Source organism: Astatotilapia calliptera, chromosome 15, assembly GCF_964374335.1.
Source record: "Astatotilapia calliptera chromosome 15, fAstCal68.1, whole genome shotgun sequence".
Classification (NCBI taxonomy): domain Eukaryota; kingdom Metazoa; phylum Chordata; class Actinopteri; order Cichliformes; family Cichlidae; genus Astatotilapia; species Astatotilapia calliptera.
The window spans coordinates 5,216,559-5,242,009 of record NC_137436.1 but is presented as its reverse complement, the minus strand read 5'-3'; the positions used below and the strand labels follow the sequence as shown (position 1 = coordinate 5,242,009).

At 40.2% G+C, this 25,451-nt stretch overlaps 1 protein-coding gene across 1 annotated transcript in view; it reads left to right on the top strand.

Annotated features, from left to right (window-relative positions):
- Positions 1–25,451, top strand: part of LOC113037404 (MAM domain-containing glycosylphosphatidylinositol anchor protein 2) — a 190,602-nt gene that overhangs the window by 128,447 nt on the left and 36,704 nt on the right. The window contains exons 9-10 of the mRNA XM_026194431.2: positions 6,634–6,927; positions 18,468–18,740. Coding sequence (XP_026050216.1) covers positions 6,634–6,927; positions 18,468–18,740 — 567 coding nt within the window. The remainder of the gene's footprint in view (positions 1–6,633; positions 6,928–18,467; positions 18,741–25,451) is intronic.

The window sequence follows — 25,451 nt, the reverse complement described above, 5'->3', positions numbered from 1 at the left end:
ATCACAAACGAAGTATCATGACTGAAAGTCACCCCTTTTGCGCGGGTGATAAATCCGCCTTTGATGAGTCCCTCAATTAGCAACCTGCTCACACCTGAAATCCTGGCACCACCCAGTGTCTCTGTCAATCTTAAGAATTACTGCAGTTAATTAATTAAGCAAATCAATTTCAAGTGCTCAGTTGATTAAGAAATGAGTTGGTTTAATAAACACAGTGTTCAAGCCTTTTTCTACAACAAAATTTGAGTCATCAGATGCGCAGGGGGGGCCCGCCGCTCTCTGTGTGTACTCCTTTTATGCACAATGTCGTCTTTTTGACTCTGATTTGTCATGATCTGCCATCATCTAAGGGACTGTGCCACATGTGATTCTAATAGGGACAACATGACTGCTGGCTGTTGACCACTCTGATGTGCTTGTTTTAGCAGCAAATTCACTGACCCTTATAAAGAGAAACCTGGTCTGCATCCTGACTCAACTACAGGGTGAAAAAGTTCAAACTGCTCTTTCACAAATATTTGTCAGACTGCATGGCGTGATTTTACACATCTGTGGCAACGGAACTGAAAACCCATGAATTCAAAACTTAACAGGTATTGTCCAATACATGTTTTCACGTAGTGTACCACCTCGGTAACGATGGCAATATTACTACTTTTTCTACAATATCAGCCATATGAGCAGAGTTATCAGCTGTAATTTGCTGTCTCTTTAACTACTGTAAACGGTTTTTAGGTGGTTGAAAACACTCAAGGTTACTGGCCAATAATCTGTGTAGAAAAGTGGCAAAATGTTTAGTCTTTTGGTAGCAGGTTTAAGTGTAGTTGCTGGAGCATTAAGCTCCCTATTTAACAAAGAACCTGAGAGAGCTGCTAACATTGGTTTGACCTCTCACTTCATCCTGTAACAGCTCATTGGCAGTTGAGAAATACTACACAGTGAATGTTCTTGTCAATAACAGGACTTTCTAACTCCATAAGCTTAATGCATGAAATGAATTATGCGTGTGATTGCCTTGGAAGAAATGCTTAGCTACTACTGGTAATCTAGTGAGCCATACGAGCTAGCACTTGCACTTTGGTTTGAAAAGCTTTATGGCACACATAATTCAACCTTCGTATCACTTATAACCAGAAAGGTTGTTTACACAAGAGTAAAAATAAATAAATAACCATCCCCAGCACTGATAGGCCACAGTAAGCCACCCAGTCGCTTTCTTTTTTTTCCTTCCACCAAATCAGGTTGGCTTTGCTTAAAAGAACAGATGATACTGTGCTCTGGCCATCAGATTGTAATGCAGCATACTACAAAATAAAGCATACAGATAGTGATGAGTTGTCATAAACTTAACTGATAGTGCCTTCATTTCACAGGTCTCTGCTTTGCTTGACTCCACATGTGTCTGTTTGGAGCAAAGCACAGCAAAAGAGGTACACACTGTGAAACACAGGTCAGAGGAGAGCAACAAAACAGGCTATTAACATATATTTAAATTATTTTTAAAAATTATTTGAACAATTCAGCGTGAAAAGTCACTTTATAATTATGTTATAAACACTGTGAGGGGTAGTAGCTTCAAAGGGAGGGTTCATATGACCACCTACAGCAGAGCTTTCAAGGATTCAAGGAGCTTTATTTGTCATTCGCATCACATGTTAACATGAGGTGGAACGAAATTGAACAGTACATTCATTTTCTGCTGAGTTGACCATTTATTTACATCCCTAAATCCTTAGAGAGCAGTTAGTTATTTGGTTGTATTTTTTCATTAAAGATCTAAATTGCATATATCATTTTAATGCAGATCCCAGCTCCATCACCTTCAGTATGCTGAGGCAATGTCACGTGACAGATAGAAATCTTTCCAACTGAGCAAATGGCCTGAATAACAAGTTTGTCTTTGGTCTTGTAGAGCATTCACATCTAAAATCGAAAATTCATTAATTCAAGGTTTGAAAATGAAATTATAAACTGCACACAGGAACCAATCCCCAAAACTGGATGAACGACCCAATAGACTAACAGTGAGCGATGAACTGCGATGAAGGGGCTTACCAGCTGTCCCACAGCTGGGACACTGTCCTGAGAAATCCACCATATGACAACAATAGATGCCACTTCTACAATGGCGCTGGGCGCAATATGTCAGCACAGCACCTGTGATGTTCCTGTGGTAGATTACCGGTGCCCAAAGTGTCAGCGCAAATAAAAACTTCAGTTTGTTAATAAACACGCTTATGTGGATGTTTGGAGACGTTGGATAGCAGGGGTGTATCCATAGCTCAGATTGTTTTCAGAGTACAACATATTTGAATAAGATGAGATAACTTGCTGCATTTGTGCTCAGTGTACCTGCCTATAGCCTCCACCGCAATACCTGCAGTCATGCTTTATGGAGGTGACCATCTGGGAAATCACCTCCCCGTGCAGCTGGGAAAATCTGAGAAACATGAATAAGAAACACTCTCCCTCCCTCATTAACTACTGTGAAGGCCCCTTGAGCAATTTACATAAACTGTGGGCCATCCATGGGAGTTGTTCCCTGCTTAGCAGTAGAAAAGTGGTTGCATGCATTTGTTTTTAGACTGGACATTTCTTTTATTCTGTTTTGTTGGTTAAACAAAAAAAAAGAAGGCACTGGTATAAAATCTGCTGTGCTACAGTCTGATCCATGTGAAGAGTTTTTGAGATTGATTGTAGGTTATGAAATCTCAGGGGAATGACACAGAGCTCAAAACACACACACACAAACGCGCACACATTGTTATGTCAGTCTTGTCACTGCTGTGTCACAGCAGTCTGTGGGTGCACTCTTCCAAATTTAACACATCTGTGTATATTTATTGCACTTCAGCGACTCAGGGTGTAGATACAGCCTCCCCCAAAACAGACACACAGAAACACACAGATTCAAAAACATGTCCACAGTGCACCTATGGGACTCTTCACTCTGTCCCCAGAGCATCAGGACTCTGAGGAACAGAGTCCTGTCACATTGTGACCAACTCATTGGCCTCAAGCTGTCTGAGCACACAGTCTCATGCATGCATGCATACACACACACACACACACACACACACACACACACACTGCAGGACCTGGTTTAGTCGAGAGCACTATGTTGCCATGGTGATGAGGAGTGATGTCATAGCACTTACCCGAAAAAAGGGGGCAGTGGGAATGTTTATTCTCTAAAACATCACTCTGGATCCTGTCGCTGTAAGAAAATTCAAAGTGCCAGTTATTTCTACCTTTTTGCAGTTAGCTCATGTTGTTCTGCATCTGCTGCAGTGCTGATGGATCATAATTAAAAGCTACATTTGAAGGATCGTTTCAGCGCAGTGCTGAGGCCAGACTAGAAGGTCCTATCTTGATTTAACCCATAAACCTACAGATACATACGCACAGTGTTTTTGCTCAGTAGCAAAGAGAAGAAGCATCGCATCTCATTGAGGAACTGAGGCAGGATCACAGCATGGTGTCATCCGTGGGTGAGGAGAGAAGCAGTGAGCGATACGTGCACATGTGCACGTGCAGAGACATTAACCGCGCGGACGCACGCGCGCTGCAAAGACGTACGCACACAGCGGGCATGCCTTGCAGGCATCACTGGCATTTGGATGGCTCTGGCACAATGAGAGCACAGTGAAAACCAGTAGCAGGCTCCCTTCCACACTGAGCATCGCAGTGGTCAGACTCAAACACTGAGGCAGGGTGTTCACTTGGAAAAAAGAGAGCAAGAGGAAGAGTAATGTACAGAGTAAGCAAGAGAGAAGGATGTGCGAGTTTCTGAGTGCGTGTATGCCTGTCTGTTTTTTTTTTTCATTGTGGTGTGAGGAGAGACAATGGCAGCTGATAGCCAGTATTTGTGCTGCCAAACCCAACAGGTAGACAAACTGTAATTGCCTGCCTAATCTAGGCAGTGGAGAGGCCAGGTGTAATGATGGCAACTCGGTGAATAAACCTCTCCTCCACACTCTAATGGATGCTTGCTGCTCCTCTCCTTTCCTTTCAAACTCACTACTTCATTGTTTTAACCCAAGGAAATGCTCTGAATAGCAAAGTGGATTTAAACCTTTGCTGTTAAAATTGAGACATTGTGTGAATAAAAAAAATCAGCAAATGTGCAAGGATGAAATGAGGGTCCGCCACCACTGGCTCTGTGGAGGGCCTTTTTTTTTTCTGTAGTGCCAAACACAATGCCAGTATTTTATCTATGAATGACCAGACTTCATTATTTCATGCAAATCACACCATCATGTTTTTTTGGTATTCACTGGCTCATGATCTGGTTTATGTGCGGAGTTAGGTAATAGCTTTTCATTTCTTGTATTACAGTAATCAAAACCTGTTATCCAGATACTGTAGTAATAGATGTTATTGGAATGACAGAAAATGAAAGTACTGTGATGTTATCATAGAGAATTATCATCCAACTCTACAGAATGTTAGTATTTTTTAGTATTTTTCAGCTCATTGTTTTGATTCTGTAGCCCATTTATTTCTCCGTGCCTCATGGAAGTGGGCACGCATTTGCTAGCATGTTTATCACATTACTCCAAACATTGACTAGACTAGATTAGACTAAATATTGTTTAGTTCCAGTTTTTAAATCAATTAATAATTGCAGCTTTGTTCTCATTCTTAAAAGAAAAAAAATCCACGAATAAGATTGTCTGACAGCATGCCCTGTTTACAGCATTTATTCAATTCTTGGTCATAATTGCCGAGCTATCAACAATGAGCTAATTTTAGAGTGCCACAGAGTCTTTAAAAGGCACAACCTAATACTTGAGGATCGTGAGATTGCCTTGTTTCTGACAGTGTGATAATTTATCCAAGACTCTGGGGGGAGGACAAAAGGAATCTGACCTGGAGCTGGAGCAGTGAAACGTCTGCAGGATTCTCACCTCTTACCCACACAAAAAATGGGGTTCAAAGAAATATAGCTGGACTCTGTTTCGTTTTCGTGAGATTGCTGGTGATTTCATCACTGTGAAACTCCAATGTGGCTTGACTCCATTCCAGCTGCAGCATTGTTTGGGCAGAATGACAGTGATTCGAAAATCATCAGGGAAGCACGACACGGTTTCATCATTGCTGAGAAGATTTTCACTCCTCAAATTGCTGGCTGTAAACTATTTTTGGGAACAGTGCTACAAAACAGAGCTGGAGTCTGTTGATGATTTGGACTCGCATATGAACACACTTATACACATACACAGCACTCTAGGAGCCGGCGCAATTTGCCAGGTTTACTAATTAAACAAATTTACTTGGCCAGCATGCTTGGTGAGGAACCAGACTATTTGATCCAACCTGCTAGATTTCCTGCCTTCCACACTTAGAAAAGACAGATGCACACATAAACACACTCAAGGATATCTGCAAATCTTCTTCTTCCTCTTTTTTATTATTAATTGTTTGCACTCACCCAGACTCTAAAATACCTGTTGTAAAAAAGGCAGGTATCTATTTATTGGGTCATATTTTTGTTACATGGCCAGGCTCAGTGCTGCATCACCTTTGGGAGGGTTCTCTTGTAAATGCTCTAAATTATGGGGTGCTAGATTGAGACTGAGTGGTTGCACGACTAGGATAGGAGGAGGGTAGGGAAGTAAAAAGCTGTGACGATTGATTGCGATGATGCAACTATGAATGTTAAAGTGATTTTAGCTGTGGAAAACGTCTCAGAAAAATAGTTTTGTGATGGGAAAGTGAGGAGATGATGAAAATGTGACAGTGAAAGTAACAATGCTGTTTGGCTGTTGATTGTAATGCCAGTGTTGCTACTGCTGAGAGTGTATTAGAAGTGTAAGGATAGCTCATATGAAGATCAAGACTTTGTAGTTACAAGGAAATCTCTTCTCTCGGTTTTGTGATTTACAATGACCCACAATCATGTATAAACACAAGCTTGGAATCAATCTAACTCCTGGCATCAAAGGCAACAGGAGTGCTTTACAAACTGTTGAACTGCTGGTTTGCTTTTGTTTTATATACATATATATATATAAATATCATGTCTTACTTTTCTCCTCTGCATGTTTATTTTGTAACTGTTTTATTCAATCCAGTTGAACATCGGTTGCTGCGCTGATTGTGAACTATGTCTTAGATTTCACTGGACTAATCCCTTGTGAGGCCTAATCTGCCTGATCTTCATGCATTCAGAGTGGATGTGCAAACAGAACTCTTACTCTGTAGTTTACTGCATGGTCTACATTCCTTAGTCTTTTTAGTACCTGGACTTGTTTAGCTAATAAAGGCTGTCATTAACTATTTAGAATTTGCTTGTCCGCTCATTGCATTGTTCATCGTTTGCCATTGCTTGATAGCATTAAACCTTCTCACTGCTGTCCTTCGTGGTGGTTTTGCGTAGAGTACATGTTCAGACTGTCTAGTCCCAGCCGTTAGACATTACTGTTGCTAATATCCGCATGGTGCTTCCATAAAAGCTGTGTATGTTGCTGAGATGCCGCTTCATTGCCATCGCAACTTTGGATGCTCATTCGCTTCCCCCTCCATACCTTTTTCGCCACAACTTTCCCCAAGTTGACTATTTCCTCTTACCCCGCCTGCTGACTTTCTAGAGCCCCATATCAGTCCCTCCTTTGTTTTTCTCTTTCTTAGTTCCCCCCAACCTGACAGTCCCACGGGGCAAGTCTCCCCTGGTGGCCCGCGAGGGTGACACAGTGGAGCTGGAGTGCCTTGTTTCAGGGAAGCCCAAGCCGATCATCCTGTGGTCGCGAGCGGATAAGGAAGCGCCCATGCCAGACGGCAGCATGCAGATGGAGAGCTACGACGGCGTGCTGCGTATTGTTAATGTGTCCAGGGAGATGACGGGCTCGTACCGCTGCCAGACCAGCCAGTATAATGGGTTCAACGTGAAGCCCCGGGAGGCCATAGTGGAGCTGATTGTACAATGTGAGTTGACAGACTGTGGGTATTTTCTATATGTGTCTAAATTTGTGGGGAAATGCATTTTTGTGGTATAACTTGTAGCAGTGAAATAATGTGTTTGTACATGTGGTGCACCATTTGTTACTGTGATGTATTTTCTTTTGTATACCGTGTAATTATTCTAGTCCAGTGTGACCAGAATTGAACATTCACCCATTTCTTTTCATTTGCACCCATCCAATTTCTTTCTGAAGGCTGTAAAATTAGTCCAGTCCCTTGGTACCCTCCGTCAGGTCTAAGAGGAAACTGCTCTGACTCCGCCTCCCACACTGAGGACTTTATCTGCTGAGTGCGAGCTGAGCAGAACTAATATTTACTGAGACACAAAGCTCTTGATGCTGATGCCCCCATTTGAAAGGGCCTGGATGTGTGTTTGTGTGATGACCTGAAGACTGTGTGCCACCACCATTCATTGACACTCCTTTACCCTCCTTTAACACATGACATTCAGCATTAGCTTAAGAGCTAATTAGTGACCGGCTAATTTGTTCCCACTGGTATTCATTTCGTCTTCATTTATGGACATCCAAATCGAATATTTTGGATGAGCACCAGGAATTGAAAGAAGTGTCACTCACTGAAGATTCGGGGAGGTTTTTCTCCACCAAAGAAAGAGGGGAAGATGGATAAGAAGGAAATGAAAGCCATCCATGCTGGGTGCTTACCAGTCGCTGGCAAGTTATCATAGGAAATGGATAAACTCTCATGGCTTCCATTGTTTTCTCCATGGCCCACTTAGTTAATCCATACATTCTTCTGTTTCAAATAATGCATTCACTCCTTTACCTAAAAGGAACCTAAGCAGCAACACAGCTGTTTTAAAGCACATTGTGAAATATATTACACTGAATTTGGTGCATATATCAAGTATTGTCAACACTGGACCTGCCAAAGAGAAAACTACAGAAGTTTACCCAAGCAACTACTGATATTTTGCTTGAAGAGGAAGTTCAGCTGCTGTTTTCTTAGCGCCACACTTTACCCTCAGTTATTTAAGAGTTTTATTGTACTTTTTCTGTAGCGTTCACATTTCAGCTTAGCTGTTACAGCCTTGTCTGTATTAAGAGAGTTAATGAAGTTTTGATGCGCTTTGAAGAAGACTGTCTTAAATTTGGGGCTGAATTGATAAAGATTATGCAGCAATGACAGCTCGTATCAAAGGTTAGTGGCTTTCCCACAAACCCAAGTCTGACACCGAAAAGTAAACAACGGATTTAAACTCTGAGATGCTTTTTATTAATTAGCAGCATTCACTGGATCTGCTGTCTCACGCAAGGGCAGTGTTTTGGAACCAAATAAATAGTTGAATCCAAAATTCAACAAGCAAAGCCAGGTATTTTATTTATTTGTTATTCATTTATTAATAGTTCAAAAATGGATAATGCAGCTTTTCCCTCTCACCAGAAATCAGCTTATGGCAAATAAGCTGAAGCTTTCTGGTCAACATGACAGAATTAATTCTTTCTGCTTTTGCTTCATATTCAAATGTTACAACTTCATCCGCAAATCAGTAACTACTTAAAAGCTCTGACACATTTAAATTTGATCTGTTTAAATTGGGTTAGTCTTTTTGCCAATAATACTTTTAAATAGTATGCATGAAATTAAGCAAAATACATGTCACTGTAAAAGATGCAGTATCTAACACATAACCTAAAACATACAGTCTGCTGGCTGTACCTGGGCCACATTCTTTAACACTGTGGGTTATTAAAGTAAATAAGATGCCGCTGTCATGACCAGAGTTTATCAACAAAATCAAGACAAAGGTGTATTTTACCACTGTAATGAAAAAAAATTACAAATATCTAAATCCTTGTTTGTAATAATAATAAAAATGCCAAAACTGTTACAGTGCAATCATAAAGCTATCTCATAAGTAAAACAATTAATATACATGCGACAGGCAATGTGTGGCCCAAGAAATCACATAGAAGTTTTTTTGAATGCAGCACTTGCTTTATGACCAATTTCACCTGGCTACAGTCAGCAACCTCCAGGAACACTCACTAACCACATATACACATGTATGACTAGTTGATGAGCTGTCTGGGATGACCGATGATCTCAAGGCAAGACCCAGGGTTCTAGAGTAGGCCCCAGTTAAGTCCAATATGATAAAGATGTTAAAAAATACATTAAAAGCTTTGCCAATATTTTTAACATAACAAGCGGAAGTTCTATAACCTCTGAATGACCCCATCTCAGAGTCGAGGTCAGTATCACACATGCTTTCAGGCAGTATTTCTCACCTCTGACATCCAACCATGAAAGGTCATCTCTTATCACAAGCTGCTGCTGCTTTCTCCCCTCTGTATGTGCAACTGTGGCAGAGGGGTCACTTGCAGAGAGTGACTGTTGTTAGGGACACTCAGATGGAGAAGACATGCCTCAAGAGGCAAGGAGGGGGAAACCGAGACTCCGAGACCTCAGCTTAAAGACACGCATGCCTTTAAATCTACTCCTTCTCAAACATGGATTTGCCTTGGCATGGAGTTGCGTCATCGACACACGCAGTATGAGACTCGCAGTGAAGCGCATCAATTCACTCCAGATAATTCTATCTGTTCCTTTCAACACAATTTATTCTGAGAATGCAATTATCTCTCATTATCTAGTATTATTTTAATAAAGTACCTCTCTGATGCTACAGTTCTTGATGTCATACAACACTTTCATCTGTTCTCCATCTTCAAAGGAGAACACATAATGAAGAGACTTATTAGGGCTTCGGTATTGATAAATCAATCTGCCATGTTCCTGCTTCAGAGCTAGTTCTGTTTGTCAGTCTTTTTACTTATTAATAGTTGGCATCAAAGCCTAAGTTTCAAAAGCACAAACAATCTGCATTTGAACTGTTGGATTGCTTTGACACACTTTGAGCATATTGGGGAAATGCGTCCACCCTGTGTACACCTCAGTGCACGCTGTGGATTGCATTTGCCAAATACATGGACCTTTGATCGTCTTTCTCCACTTAAGAATTTACTTTATTAACACGGTCTGGCCCGGCTTTTGTTGTTTCCTCCATACGCCTGTCGGTATGCCCCCTCCCTTCTTTCACTTGGCCTGTCTCATGGTGTGTAAGCACAAGCCAATCCCTCTGAGATGCTTTTCTCGCCTGCATTTCCAGGTCCCAGCGTGAGCCACCCGCCTTTGGTGGTGAGCCATGTGCAAAGCCGCGTTTAGTAACTTGATCAAGGGACCGAGGTACAGTCCTCTGAAGCAAAGAGCATTAGAGGCGTGAAGAAATGACTCTGGCAAGTCAACAGCTTTGATATGTAAAAACCTGCATCTGTTGGCTGGCAGAGGCGACGCCAGGAGGAGAGGTAGAGGGAATGGAAGACGTTTGCCTTTAGAGTCGACGCTCTAATAGAATTGCAAACGCCAAATCCCAAGCTGTGACACCCTAATGTTCTTAGTCAAACTGACTTGGCATGGTCCAGGGACTTGAGAGAGAGGAAGTGAAGAAGCAAAAAGAAATGGAAAACGAAGAGGTATAGAGTGGTCTTCTGTCCTAGATACCACTGTCTGTCAGAGTGAGTTATCAAGTTCTACTTCGGCCCAGATGCACAGGAATCTTTTATACAGGCTTCCCTTCTGTTGCTCCTTGCGTTGCCCATGACACCTGCCTGATGCAACCGTGCAGTAGTCCCCTTGAGCAAGCACCTGACTATCTGACACACATCAAAAAGACACAGTGGGATAAAGAAGTTACAGCCTGGGCAAAAGTAATGAGCAGAATTACACGATTATTGTTTTTAATTAATTTTCCTTTCTGCATCAAGAAGGGCTGCAATGCCGGCCCCTGAGGCCCACTCTAATGTGAATCATTTTAGAGCGACTCACATTAGCCTAACGCCAACTTAACACCAGCAGATTAATCTTTTACATTACAGCAGTGCTCACACCACGCATTTGGGGATGAAATTTTAATAACCCTTTTTGTGGAACAATATTGAATTGATCAGGCGCATCGAATCCGCACCAGAAAAGGTCAGTGAATATGTAGGTTGTAAACAGAAGCCTGTGCACGGCTTTGACAGAATAATTTATAACTTGGTTACTGAGTGAGCTAAACCTATTAGTGGATCACCAGGCCACTCGTCACGCTAAAAAATCTACATTGATTATCATTAATTGTATATTTAGGTTCATAAATTATCCCTATGTTTTAATAACAATATGCTAATGCAGATGGTGCGCAAGTTCATTTTTTGATTGCAGCGGCTGTAGCATGAGGGAAGTAAGGCGTACTGATGCAGAGAAGCGTCCCCTACATTATTCAACACAGAGGCTCATTATAAATCAGGGTTATCATTTTATATTCCATATATATCTGTTTGACTTCCTAATGAATGCTTTTTTGCTCCATCAAGACTTCATATTGAAGCATGCTATGCTACAAAGGTTATTCTCCCACAAGAACGCTTTTCGTTGCATCTGAGCCCAAGGCTTTTGTTTTGCTTTTATACGCCCACGTACAGCTGCTGAAGTTGTATAAAATGTCACATTTTTCTGAATTGAACGCTGGTATGTCACATGTAAGTTCAAACAATAAATGTAGGGAGGTATCTACTCCACTACTGTAAGTAAATATTCTGCTTTTAACATCGCAAACATCTATATCAATGAAGGATAACAATACATTTTAACCTTTCTGGAAACTGGCTCCTTACAAAAAATGGTGTTTGAACAGATTCAGCAACTTTTTTTTCCACATTTTCAGTGTTGAAATCTTTTCAACACATTGCCTTTCTAATCTCTCAGATACTGTTATTTAAATCACTGCCTATGGAGATCAAATATGATGTGTTATATGAAAGCAAAGACTTAATCTAATGACCTAAAACTAATCCAATGTATAAGGCATTTGTTTTTTACCCATTTTTTCCCCTGCACTGGTTAAAAAAAAAACAAACAAAAAAAAAACTATATCATATAACTATATCATCATGGCATAATTCCAGTATGCCCTTGATCTTCAAACATGTTAGCTTTCACTAGAATAGCATGTTTACTAGTCATTATCTTCTCCCCATGGCTACGGTCCCAGTCACACAGGCCCAGAAGTCAATCAGCAACCACCTGATAACGACAAGTCGCAAGGGGGAAATTACCCAACTGGTTGGCAAGTGTTTGCTGAATGTTAATAGAAGTTGCTGTGAAATTAATTACTGAAGCCCCTGCATGGCTGAGCTTTAGCAGTCAGGCCTAGTGACGTCATAGTAAGGAAAAATGTGTACATATTAGAGTTGACTAGCAGTTGCCAGGTAAAATTGCTGCACGAAAAACCTCCTTGCAAATGCTTTGGACACCAGCAAATTACCGTTTGTGACTCGTGATAGGTACCTATTTAAAATAGGACAGAGCCGTAGGCGCACAGTCAGTTAAAAAGGGTTTTACTTTCAATACAAAATAAAAGTAACAGTATAACAGCAGCACCTAAAAACAATTAAAAACTTTACTTTAATAAAAACGATAAAACTGTATGATTGTAGGATAAGCGCTGCGGGGAACCGTTTAAGAACAAATCGAGGTTAAAAAGGGACGGCAACTCACACATAACCCCAAATGGGAAAGACACTATAGAAAAAGGCAAATTTTCAGTGCCGTCTTCACTCAGGCCCACCGCTGTGCATGCAAAAGCGGCGAGACAAAAAAAGGATTTGCTTTCCACGCAGCGCCTTCACCGTCTGCGACAATAATATATATATATATATATATATATATATATATATATATATATATATATATATATATATATATATATATATATATATATATATTAAAAGGGTTAAAACACTAAAAGAATCAATATCTGTGGTGCCTACTGATACAGAAAAATAAAACAAGAAACAAACATGATCGACAGCCGCAGCAGTCAGTCTGTCGAATTACACCAGGTTAAAACAGTTTAAAATTCAGTGACGTGTCGGGTCCTTTGCCCGCAGCCAGAAATCCACTTGGCAAAGCAGCAGCTCTGTACTCTGTCCACAAGTTTGCGTCACACCCTAATAAATGTGGGTCAGTGGCGGTGAAGTCCACTACTCTCACAGGAACGCAATGTTTCCCACCATTCTAACAGAAGTTTAGTGGGACCCGCATCAGGCTTTTATAGAAAGGAATTAAAAACACCAACTTGCCCAGCTTGGACCAAGCACTCACAGCTTCAGGTTCGCTAGAGGATAGCTAATTGCCCACACCTGATCTTATGAAGGGGCAAAGACCAGCTCCGCCCTTGAGGGGCGGTTCCCAGACTCAGGTCTCACCTGTCACATTCAGTTGCTAATGGTTTGCATTTGCAGTGAATGTGCAGCACAAACTGGAAATTGAGAATGTTCTCCTTTAAATTACAAGTTGTGCTTATCAATCATTCTCCGTTTCCAGTTTGCATTCCACTTTATTAAGTCTTACTGCCAACCAGCTGGAAGTTAGCAAGTGTTTACAGGTATTTCTATCTGCATGTTGCATGCAAAAAAATTTTAACCAAGGCATCACAAGGAATCTTTTAGGGTAACACCTCTTTGGGACTGATTTCACCTAGCCAGCAACCCCCAACAATGACTCACCAATTCGATAATACATATTTATCCCTGGTGACCAAATATTGCCAGAACGCTGCCAGCTGGTATCTAGTCCTGTGTGACTGGGGCCTAACATATCAGTAATATCTGAGCAGTTAGCGCTTGCGATGTCACATAATCCTCTTCTGGTTTGTCTAGTTTGTCTATGCTTAAATTGCAATAAATTTAGATGTGCTATTAAGACCTATATTAGTAGCATAATGAGAGCACAACAGTGGTGTGTGTGTGTGTGTGTGTGTGTGTGTGTGTGTGTGTGTGTGTGTGTGTGTGTGTGCGCGTGTTAACCCAAGTAAACACAAAATGCAGTTTCAAAATTGTGACAACTGGCAATGAATCTTTTACAGCACTGTGGAGAAATTTTGGCCCACTTATCCATGCAGAATTGCTGTAATTCAGCCGCATCAGAGGGTTTTAGAGCATGAACTGCCTTTTTAGGGTCATGCCACAGCATCTCAATCAGATTCAGGTCAGGACTTTGAATAGGCCACTCCAAAGTCTTCATTTTGTTTTTCGTAAGCCATTCAGAGGTGGTCTTCCTGTTGTGTTTTGGATCCTTGTCCTGGTACAGAACCCGAGTGTGCTTCAGCTTGAGGTCACAGACAGATGGCCGAACATTCTCCTTCAAGATGTTTTGGTAGGCGCCAAAATTCATGGCTCCATTTACCACGGCAAGTCTTCCAGGTCCCGAGACACATAAACAGACCCAGACCATCACATTACCACCACCATATTTTACTGCTGGTATGATGTTCCTTTTCCAGGTGTAACAGCACTCAAACCTTCCAGAAAGTTCAGCTTTTGTCTCCTCAGTCCACAGAATATTTTCCTAAAGGTTTCTGGGATCATCAAGATGTTTTTTTGGCAAATGTGAGACATTTTTGGTCAGCAGTGTTTTTCTCCTTCAATTCTTCTCTTGCTCAGTCTCTTTCTTATTGTTGAATCATGAACTCTGGCCTTAACGGAGACATGTGAAGCCTGCAGTGCTTTAATGTTGTTCTGGGTTCTTTCGTGACCTCCTGGATGAGTTGTTGATGTGCTCTTGGAGTAATTTTGGTAGGCTGGTCACTCCTGGGAAGTTTCACCACTATTCGAAGTTTTTCTCAATTTGTGGATAATGGCTCTCGCTGTGGTTCACTGGAGTTCCAAAGTCTTAGAAATGCTTTGTAACCTTTTCCAGACTGATGGCTGTCAGTGACTTTGTTTCTCAGGTGATCCTTTAGGTCATAGCACGATGTGTTGCTTTTTGAGCTCTTTTCGCCTGCTTCACTTTGTCAGACAGGTTCTATTTGAGTAATTTCTTTATTCAACAGGTCTGCCAGTAATCAAGCCTGAGCATGTTTAGTGAAACTGAATTCAGCTTTTCATAAAATGTGGTTACAGTTACTTCATGTTTTAACAACAGGGGCAATTACTTTTTCACAAAGGGCGAGGTAAGTCTGGATAACATTTAACCTTTAATCGAAGAAATCAGCATTTAAAAACTGCATTTTGAATTTACTTGGGTTATCTTTGTCTAATATCTAAAATTTGTGTGGTGATCTGAAACATGGTGTGTTTGTATGACAAATATGAAAAACTAGGAAATCAAGTAAAGGGGCAAACACTTTTTTACACCACGCTATATGTACCTCAGTAGCAGAGAGGGCACTCTGCATTTTAACATTTTTCCCTATTTTTGATCTCGCATAATGTAGATTTCCACAACTTTTTTTCACTGACTTTGGTCAACCTATCAAGACTGAGAAGCAACAGCTCCTTTTTTATTGGGGGTAAAATCATGAAACGTTGAGTTTTGGTGATGGTCTTAACTATTTTTACATTGAACACCCGAGAATTAGATGTTAGTATGCAGATACAAATCAGATAATACCAACATAACTGTGGTTTTATCTCAGGTTAATAGTGCAGTGAAAATTAACACTATACACCATTCACTTTAGCAACCAAGTCAATATCTTTTTACCTTTCCTGTACTGAAAACCATTTTTTTATTTGTTTGTGCTGGTCATTCATTATTGGAGAATCCATAATGTTTTTAATATCTACTTTTTGGGGGGAGGAACTTAGACTAATAATGTCACAGATTTTGTCTGGGGCATTCCTTATGCTGCCTTTTTTTGTTTTCTTTGAAGTACATTTTTAAAACTCACGTTGCCTCATTTAATTAAAATTTTGAATGAAAGATTTGTAATTGTATCATTGTATGGGTACTTTAACTTTATGTAAAATGGCTGCCCTGAGGAATTACTGTCAGACAAGAAAATAGATGAAAGAAAAATAGGGACCAAATAAACGTCTGACACTTCCCCACTCAAAACAGGCAGAAGAAAAATGGAATCCATTTTGATTGAAGCTCAAGTTTATTGTTAACCAGTCAAGCGGACACTATTTCAGAAACGTAGGTGGACACAATACACCTCAGCTTTCCATGCACAAAACAAACATGCACACCCCTTCCTCTCGGTACACGTGAGTCTTTATTCAGGCCTCCTCCCTGTAGATGTCCGTGCTCATGGACCATGGGGACAAGACCTGAGCGCTCCTAAATGTTGTTTTTCTCCACATTACTGTCAAGGTACCCACTAGTGACTGATGATGGATTGCACTTCAGCTACCGCTCAGGGTTTTCCCCGAGCCTGCGACTTACTGCAACTCTGAGCACACGTCACCCTCACTGCTACGCTAACCATGGCGAGCACTGCTCAGGGAATATCACAAAGGACCTTTCTGCTCCTTTCTCCTCGAGTTCGCCGGGCAGCTGTTTCACAGGAAATGCACAGGGGGTGATGAGGCATGTGCCCTTGTTTAAAGGATGTTTTGGTTATATAAGAGATTTTCCCTTTTCTTTTTTCTTTATTTGCTGCATCTTCATTTGTCTCTCTGTGTGAGTGGAACTGCACTTACTGCAATTTGGTCTAGTGCCACTCAGGGAGGCTGCGGAGCTAACTGTGATTCACTGCACCACACAAACCTACAATTTTAATGTGATAAGTAGAATTCCAGACCTTTTTTGGAGTCAGAGATAAGCCTTTTGGGTTTGGGTAAAAGCCCAGGCAATGCTCAATTGAAGAAGGAACTGATTGCTGTTTCATTCAGAGGTGGTGAAAACCACTTTACTCTCCGTGAACAAAATCAGGTGAAGGAGACAAACTTGTATCTCTATTTCCATTAAGTCCAAACCTCTTGAAAGATCTGTGTTTACTCTTCCCATCACCTAGTGTTATGAGGTTTTTTTGGTTATTTTTACATTTCAGCCACTCATTATCTGATCTAATGGTGTGTCATTAATCATTGTGGCTCATGAGTGAATAGCAGGATGCTGTGTGTTGAGAGATAATTAGCACTGAGGGCAAGAATGGAAAATCCCACTTTGGACCGTTTTATGCCAGTGTATTATTTTGCATTCACTATGATGTTTACATCCCACGTTTCCCTGTACACTTGACTGGCCTCGTAGACGTGCCCCTGCTCTAAGATCCTGGGGTGAAGCAAACTCAATTAAGTGCAAAAGTGGAGAAAAAAAGGTTCTGCTGAAAACACATTCAACGTTCAAACCGTCAAAATAAAGCCTCAGAATTTTGCGAATCCTATGAAAAAAAAAATGGCTGATTAAGGTTGTGGATAATGACGTTAATACTGTTATCAAATTATATCCTGTAAATTTTAATACACTGTTCATTTAATTGCATTCCCCTATCAAATATGGAAGGCTCAGTAATTAGATTATATTACCGAGTGTGAATAATGTCGAAGATTATGCTGCAGATTACAGTTTCAATCAGGTAATCAGTGATCTGTAACAGACTACATTTTGAAAAACAGCAAACCTTGGCTATAGCTACCGCCTCTCCTTTACTCCATCAGGAATTATGCAAATTTCAGGCAATTAAGGGGCTCCATGTCATTCTGTCTCTGCTCCTCCAGATTCTTGTTGTTTTTCAAGCCCCGTCGTGACTTTTGTCAAGCATCTGTATGAGCGTGTCAGGAGCAGAGACGCTTAAAATGGGGAAATTATTCATAACCTTTTCAGTGCTTCCACACACAAGTGCTTACACCCATTTTGTTCATCCAAAAAACCCTCCACACGTGTCACCGTGCACACAGTCTGGCAAAACATTTGCAAAACATCACCCACACATATTAAACTTTTGCAGATTCAAGTTCGGGGTTGCAGCAAGGTCGTTTAGCTCCTGACTTCGCTTACTGAAACGTGGCTAAATTATTTACCACTGTGTACTCTGTGTTGGGGGGGATGAGGTAAAGCCTGTCAGTTACTCAAATAAGTTATTAATTTTACTTTCTGAAAGTTTCAGGTGTATTTTATCATCCAGATAACCAATTTTCTGTGAAGTTCAACTGGTTTTTGTTTCAAAAGTTGTCCCAGTCGTTTTGCAAAATTGATCTTCTGGCAGCTATTACCGGTCTCTCCACAATTGTTTTCATTTTTCATCTGTTGGTGAAGTGTATTGAATTTGCAGTTTAGTTTGTTTTCTACAGTTTGCTTAAATATCACCTTTTTCTCTCTCTCTGCGCTGCTTCACTTGCTACATTCATATTATAATACCTGGGGTTTTTTTCTAATTAAAAAAAAACATCTTTTCAGCTTTGTCATTTGTAGATCCTCAGTGAACATCAACTACATCGCTTGAAATCATTGTGCACGTGTTTTTACATTTTAATAAATGTCCTTGTTTGTGTTTTTAAATATGCAAGGTTATATTCATGTCATATGTATCACCTTTTCTTTATTCCAGGTGTTTGTCCTTGCTCTCACTTTGGTGCCCTAACCTCACTCTTCTTGTCTTTATTCATCCAAAGTATTTTTCTTTTCTATTTTTTTTTTTCCATCCTTGACACACTTTTCTGTCCTTGTCAAATATCTGTGAACTCTCCTGAGCTTTTGTGTCTCCTGCTCAGACCCTCCAACAGTGGAGCCTGTTTTCATGGAGATGCGTCAGGGTCTTGGAAGGCCTGTAGTGATGACCTGCAGAGTGCTGCGAGCCCACCCCTCCCGTGTGTTGCGCTTCGAGTGGCTTCTCTCTAACCGGCTGCTCCACGCGGGAGCTTTTGACACCCAGCGAGATGAGACAGAGTACACCATCCGCAGCCTAAATCGTGATGGCTGGGGCGAGTACACCTGTAATGTCATCAATGAGGCTGGAGCAGGCAAATGCACTTTCCAGGTTACAGGTAAAAAAAAAAAGTTTCCATTTCATTTCATATTTCCTTTTTTATTCTTCTAGAATCTTTTTCCGCTTGGTTTAGTTACTTTTCCTCTTTATGTTAGCTTTTCTACATTTGTTTGACACATGGTGAACGAACAATGATTTGTCACTGTGTCTAATATTGTTAGTATAGTTCCAGTACAAAATGTATACTGCATGCTTATCTGTGTAATGCATACTTTTACAGGGTAGCATTTTCTGAAATAGAAATTTACAACATTTAGCTCTGATGAATTAAACAGAAACTCATATTAACTACTTCCATTCGCAGTCCAGCCAGAACCAGATAGATGTAAAACACAAATTCAGAAATTCCTTTAAAAAAGTGCCATAGTTGCTGCTTCTTTATGTAACTAGAATAGAAGTAGTTGGTAAGCAGTTGGAGAGCAATTTAGAGACAGGTTCCTTCACACCAGGCGACCTGTGCAAAGATGTTGTTATTAAAAACTCAATGCAATCGGTGGGCAATGTCCACCAGTTGCATGGAGATTGCCATACTATTTTTAGTTTCGTGTGACCGAGCCATAACGTGGCATTACAATTAGTTTAGAAGCCGTGGATAAAAATTCTTGGTGGTCTTTTCCTTCCATTGTAGTCAAAGTGGAAACTTTTGAGTGTGGGTTTTTAACAGGTAATTTTGTCAGTGTTTTTTTTTTTTTTTACCTTTTCCCAGCATGTAGTCACACTTAAATAGTAAGCAGGAGTATGCAATGTGAGAAACAGCACAAGTCATTTTCAAAATGAAGACCCCTCACTTCACACAGAGGTAGACTTTTATTTCAGCTGAATAACTGCTATTGCCAGCAGATTGCATCAACTGTAGCTGGATAGCCACAGCTACTTTAGCTTCCTGACATGTACGAAAATGCTAGATGTCATTTTAATATTCCAGGCAAATATGGGCTATATATGCTAAACGGCTGAAGATTAATTCTTTTTGTTGGGATTTCAAGGAGTATGTTTCAATTTTAACATTACAAGGGGAAAAAAGGTTTTTAGTTTTAGGATGCATATAAATGTGATCAAATCTCAGAGGAATACTGGTTAGAATTAGATACAAATCCAAGAGTTTCAGAAAACCTAAGTAAACAAAAAACTAACCTTTTATTAAGTTGTGTGTAGAAGTTGAAGGTATTTTTTTAAGATCCAGAAGGAACCGAACTGCAAAGCTAAAACCTCCAGGAATTAACAGGCTAGACACTAAGGAGGAGCATAGCGATGGTACACAGATACAGTGACAAAGACAAAAGAGAGCCAGGGCTGTATATTCTCACAAAGAGACACCAAGGGCCAATCAAGGGAAGTGAATACAGCTGTGTAAACCCAGACACAGGTGTACACAATCAAGACAATCAACAGATAGAAAGTATAATTCAAAAGAAGGCACAAGAGAGCAAGTAACAAAAAAATAAATAAACAGAAAATTCAGTCCACATGATACACAGAACATTGCAGATGCTAGAAGAGTAAACCAATATACAAAGAAAACACAAGTAATGAAAGGTAAATAACAATCTCTATAAATACTAACCAATAACTATCATTTTAAAAACAAAAGAAAAAACCCTCAAAATACTGGAGTAATTTATGTTAACAAACAGGAATCAAAGCACAACCTTACATTAGTCAAAAACAAGGAGCAATAATGAAGCCCAACCAATAACAGCAAATCATAAACAAACTGAAATCCTACACTACTGCAGTTTAAATGATGTTGCTGAGCTAAAGATTTCCCTCATCTGAAGCAAGAGGATGTAGCTGACATTAAGCTACTCTTTCCACACCTGCTTTCTTTGCCAGAAGTATTCACTCGTCTGCCTTTACATGCATATGAATCTACCCTTTGTAGATATAACACCTTCATCTATCTGGAAAGGCTTTCCACAAGCTTTAGGGGTGTGTTTGTGAGAATTTTTTAACCATTATTCTAGAAGTGCATTTGTGAGGTCAGACACTGATGCTGGATCAGAAGGTAAGGCTCACAGTCTCCACTCTAATTTGTCCCAAAGGTTGTTAATCAGTTTGAGCTCAATACTCTGTGCAGGCCAGTCAAGTTCTTCCACACCAGTGAAGTTCTTCCACACTTATCCATGTCTTTAAGAACCTTTCTTTGTGTACTCATGTTGGAACAGTAAGGGGTGCGCAAGGAAATTTCACAACTGTATTTGTTGTGCATGTGGCATCCCATCGAAACTACGCTAGAATTCGCTGAGTGACCTGAGAGCGACCCACTTTTTCACAAATATTTTTAGAACCAGTTTGCTAGCCATTTGATTTTATACACCAGTAGCCATGCAGGAACAACTGAATTCAATTATTTAAATAGGTGAATGAATACTTTTGGAAATACAGTATAGTATCACATGCTAGTTAGCCAGTAAAGTTGGCTAATAGCAGCAGTGTTAAAGTTTGTCTTTCTCGTGGCTAAAAAGAACAAGATTATTGCCCAGCTCTGTATCCCAGAAATATTTTTTTACTAGGAGCCCTCCTGCTTACTGTTTCAACATGTAGAGAAATTTCAAGCTACACAGACCTCAAATGACCAGCGCTATAGTTGCTAAACTAGGAGTAGCTAAGCTAGGAGCGATTTTGTGTTTGTTTGTTTTTTCTTTTTTCTTTTGTTTCTTTTTTAATGGTCATTTATTTTAAGTTACTTACTTCCACTCTTTCTCTCTCACAGAAACATAACTCCATACTGGTATTAGTGCTATAAGCCTGTCACTGTGTTTGATCCAGATAGCTGCATTTAATAACAGTCATTTAGCCTTTATTCTTTTACCATACGTTGGCATGTCAACAGAAGATTTTTTTAGTACGCTATTCAATTGATAATTAAAGGGTTGTTTTGACAGATGCAATTGGCTGAACAAAAAGCTTAGAAGGCCTTGTCTCATATTGTTTTGGGGTGTGTGTCTGCCTCTTTATATGATAGACAATTTATATAAAGAAGACTAAAGGGAAAGATAAATCATAGATTGCTGATCTGAATTAGGCATGTCCATTATGTCAGGTCTTTCTTTTACCTTCTTTCATCTGTTTTTGTTACATTATTTCCCTCCATTGTGAGATCCATATGATCGTCTCCCAGTCTTTTGTTATGACAGGACAAAATTAGTTTGGCTACACTGAGAGTCCTCAGGAACTTTGGCCAAGGTTTCAATCTCCCAGACCTCCTATTAGAGACAGGAGCTGCAGGGTCACAGGAGGAGTATTTGTCACTTTGATCCTCTGGCACTTAGGTCGCTCTTCTCTTTGATAGTGTCTATTTCTCTCTATCTCTTTCTGCATTCTAATCATACCTTGGCTGCACTTGATTTTTTTTATAGCCTTTAGTTCTCTCTGTGTCCATTTTCTTTTCCACATTCTTCATCTTTCTCATTTTCAAACCCCACTCTCTCATCCTCCTTTCCAGCTTGACCCCCCCCCCCCCCCCCCCACACACACACACACACACACAGTGCGTGCCATAAATCCCCTTCCTGGGGAAACAGGTAGAACAGAGAGACAGAAGCAGCTAGTTCCCTCCAGCCATTTGTTTTTCTCAGCAGGGCTGGGGTTTTGCCTTCTATTGCTCATGCTCCCTCCCTCTTCCTACTTCCACTCCCTTTCATCCTCTATCCCTCCTTCCCTCCCTCGCCCTCTATTGCTCCATTCCTCCCGCCCAGTGCTCCAGATTCCCACCATCTGGACTCAGTGGTTGCCAAAGGTATGGAGGCTCTTTTAGTAACTCCCTGAGTACAGGAGTATGGTGCAGAAAATCCACTTTGGTTCATTGCATCATCTATGAAACCTGCCATGCCTCAGTCTCCTAATTCCAGCTCTCGATAGTTAAAATTTTTAATTTTATTCTAAAACTAAAATGCCATGAAATCAGGCAATACCCTGCAGTAGAAGAAGTGCATATCATCTCCCGTCTGCGACTTGTAAGACTGTTTCTCGACAAGACTTGCAAAATATTGGTGTAGCTCATGTAATTAGATGGCACCTCGGTTTAAACTCACTTTACCAAGACAGGTAGACAAGCCAGTAGACGTTCTCCCATCGCTCTATGTCTGACGTCTTCTCAGGCTGTGCTAGCGTGTGAAAAGTATGATTTGGGAGTTTTGGCCCACAGTCCTTGGATTTCGGATTTAGTCAACATGTGAGCAGCATACATGTTACCATGCCGACAGACACATGCAAACACACCATAGTTAGGCAGCAGGCCATTATTAGCCCATAAATTCTGTCGCCTGGAAAAGTGTATTGTGCCAAAGGAGAGTGTGTGTGCATATGCATGGATGCCCATGTGCCAAGCCATGGGGACATCTGTGGGAACAGTGAGTTGGCTCTAATGGCCAAGTTGGCCATTAAATTGTGCCTGGGGAGAGACCCCTCAGAGGAATGTAATGTGTACCACTGAGCTTTGGCTCGGGCTCTCTGTCGTGGGAACCCTGAGTTGTTAGCAAATGCTCAAATCACGCTCCTCAGAATAGATAGCAAGTAAATGTTCACTGATCATAGAGTTTCGAGTAAAGATGCACATGGCTCCTGTGACATTACTGTTGGTGTGGAAAGTCCTGCTGTAAATTCTCAAACAGAGAATTTCTCCGCCATAAGCATTGCATCAACTCGACTTGACAAGCCAGATCTGATACTCAGATCAAGGGATGCTGCATACTTATAGACCTTCTGTTTTGTTTTTTTGTTTTGTTTTGTTTTTTTTTTTTTGGGGGGGGGGGGGGGGGGGGTTGTTTTTTCTAACATAGGCTGACCATAATAAACAAAATAAGCATTGCTCTGTATTCATTAAGGTGTGAAACTAGCATTCCAGTCTAATACATCCTCAGGAAAGTGTTTAGTTTGGTCACAAAGGGAGTCATGATCTGTTTTCCTGCGTAATTACAACTGGACTTCTTTTTGCAACCACAGGAGTCTCCCCCTACTGGCCAGTAAAAGGAATGTAGGTTTAAGACTCTTTTGTATTAGCTTAACTTTTCAGGCATAAAGGTGTGCCCATCTTTAATGTGATCTGTGACAGTATCTGAGTGAAACACTGACAAGCTTGGTATTTAGAAAAATATTATAGCAGTTAATTCACTTATTCTATTGTAGAGTTTACAAAGACAGAACAATGGTCAATGTTTTGTTTATAATAGTTTTAATAAATGTAAAACTACAGTTTCTACATATCCTTCAGTAGTGCCCAGATTGTGCATTTCTTTCAAAGGCCATGCCTCCAGTTTGTATTGGCATATTTTTAAGACTCAGTCTAGAAAAAAAGTTTAACCTGATGATTATCATTGATCATTATTTGAGCCTTTTTACTTCTGGGATATTTTTAAAGCCTATAGTGCTTTTAAAGGAGGGCAATTGAGGTCTGCTACTTGTTTTCAGGATTTAAGATACATAGAAAGTTTTATTTAGTCAAGGGGAAAATCTATCAAGAGTAGCATTTATTTATTATAGTCATATGATATGAAATATATGATGATAATGAATCTTTTTACCTAAAATCTTCCAATGCTTCCTTCAGAGCCATACAAAACTTTATACAGCTAATTTCACAGGCATGACTGATCTAATCTTTAAGTGTAAAATGACTGGAGAGTTCCAACATATGTCCAATCTCTGCACAGGCAACAAAGTCTGCATAAAATTGCCCAGCACGTGTTTTTTCTCTCCATTGACCAGTACAAACAATGCAAACTGCAGTACTATAATTTTGTTGGATTTCCGAAATTTACAAAGAAAAAACAAGCAGTGTTTCTCATTTCTCTGCCGCCTTCCTGCTTAAGCCCCATTTCTGGCAGCCAGTTGTAAATTAGAAGAGAGGAACAATTAAATTCTCAGGGACAATGTTCAGATAGACATTGTCTGCATTGTGTGAGTGTGCCTGTGAAATGAATTCAGATTCCACATAATGCTGTGCTTGTATGGTTCCATTATCCTTTTTTTCAGTCATTGTTCCTAATGCTGCAGAAACTGTGTGCCAATAGTGCAAAAGTTAGCTGCAGTGCGATTTGCTGTCATAAGAAAATGTTTTTCCTTTTATTGTGAAACACTTATTCTCACATTTTTTGTCTGTTTTGGAGTGCATTTTCTGCATTCAGGCTATTTTCATATTTTATTTTTTTTTGATCTATCATCTGTTTTCAGTAATGTTTATTTCATTTTTATTTATTCAGCTTTTCTTTTTGAGATGTGTCTTAAACAGGCCCCTTGGGCCTCCTGCTAAGTTACTATCTGGTGCTTTTGTGTGATATTTTTGTCTCTTTTATTTTTTATGTTTTTAAATAAAAGCAAAAGCTAAATTGATTTTGCTTTCAAACCTGCACTCTTCTCTGAGTCAGGGATTTATAAACCTTATCATCTTTGGTCTCCAGCACAGATTTGTGCCTTACCTTTGGTGGTTTTAAGTAACTCGTCTGCCTGCCTTTTAAAGTCTGTGCCCAGTTCACCTGGCTTGAACTGCAACCCTGCAGTACATGGAGAATGAGTCTGAATAGTTCATGCAGCTCAAGGAGACATGCTGACACTGATGGATCCTGTTGGTCATAATGCCTAACAGTATATAGTCAGAGTGAAAAGCATCTGAATAATGTTATCTGTGATCAGACTGAAAGTCTGTCAGGCTTGAAGGACAGATGCAGTCTGTTCGGGTCTTTTTTTTCTGCTTTCTTTATTTTGTATTTTC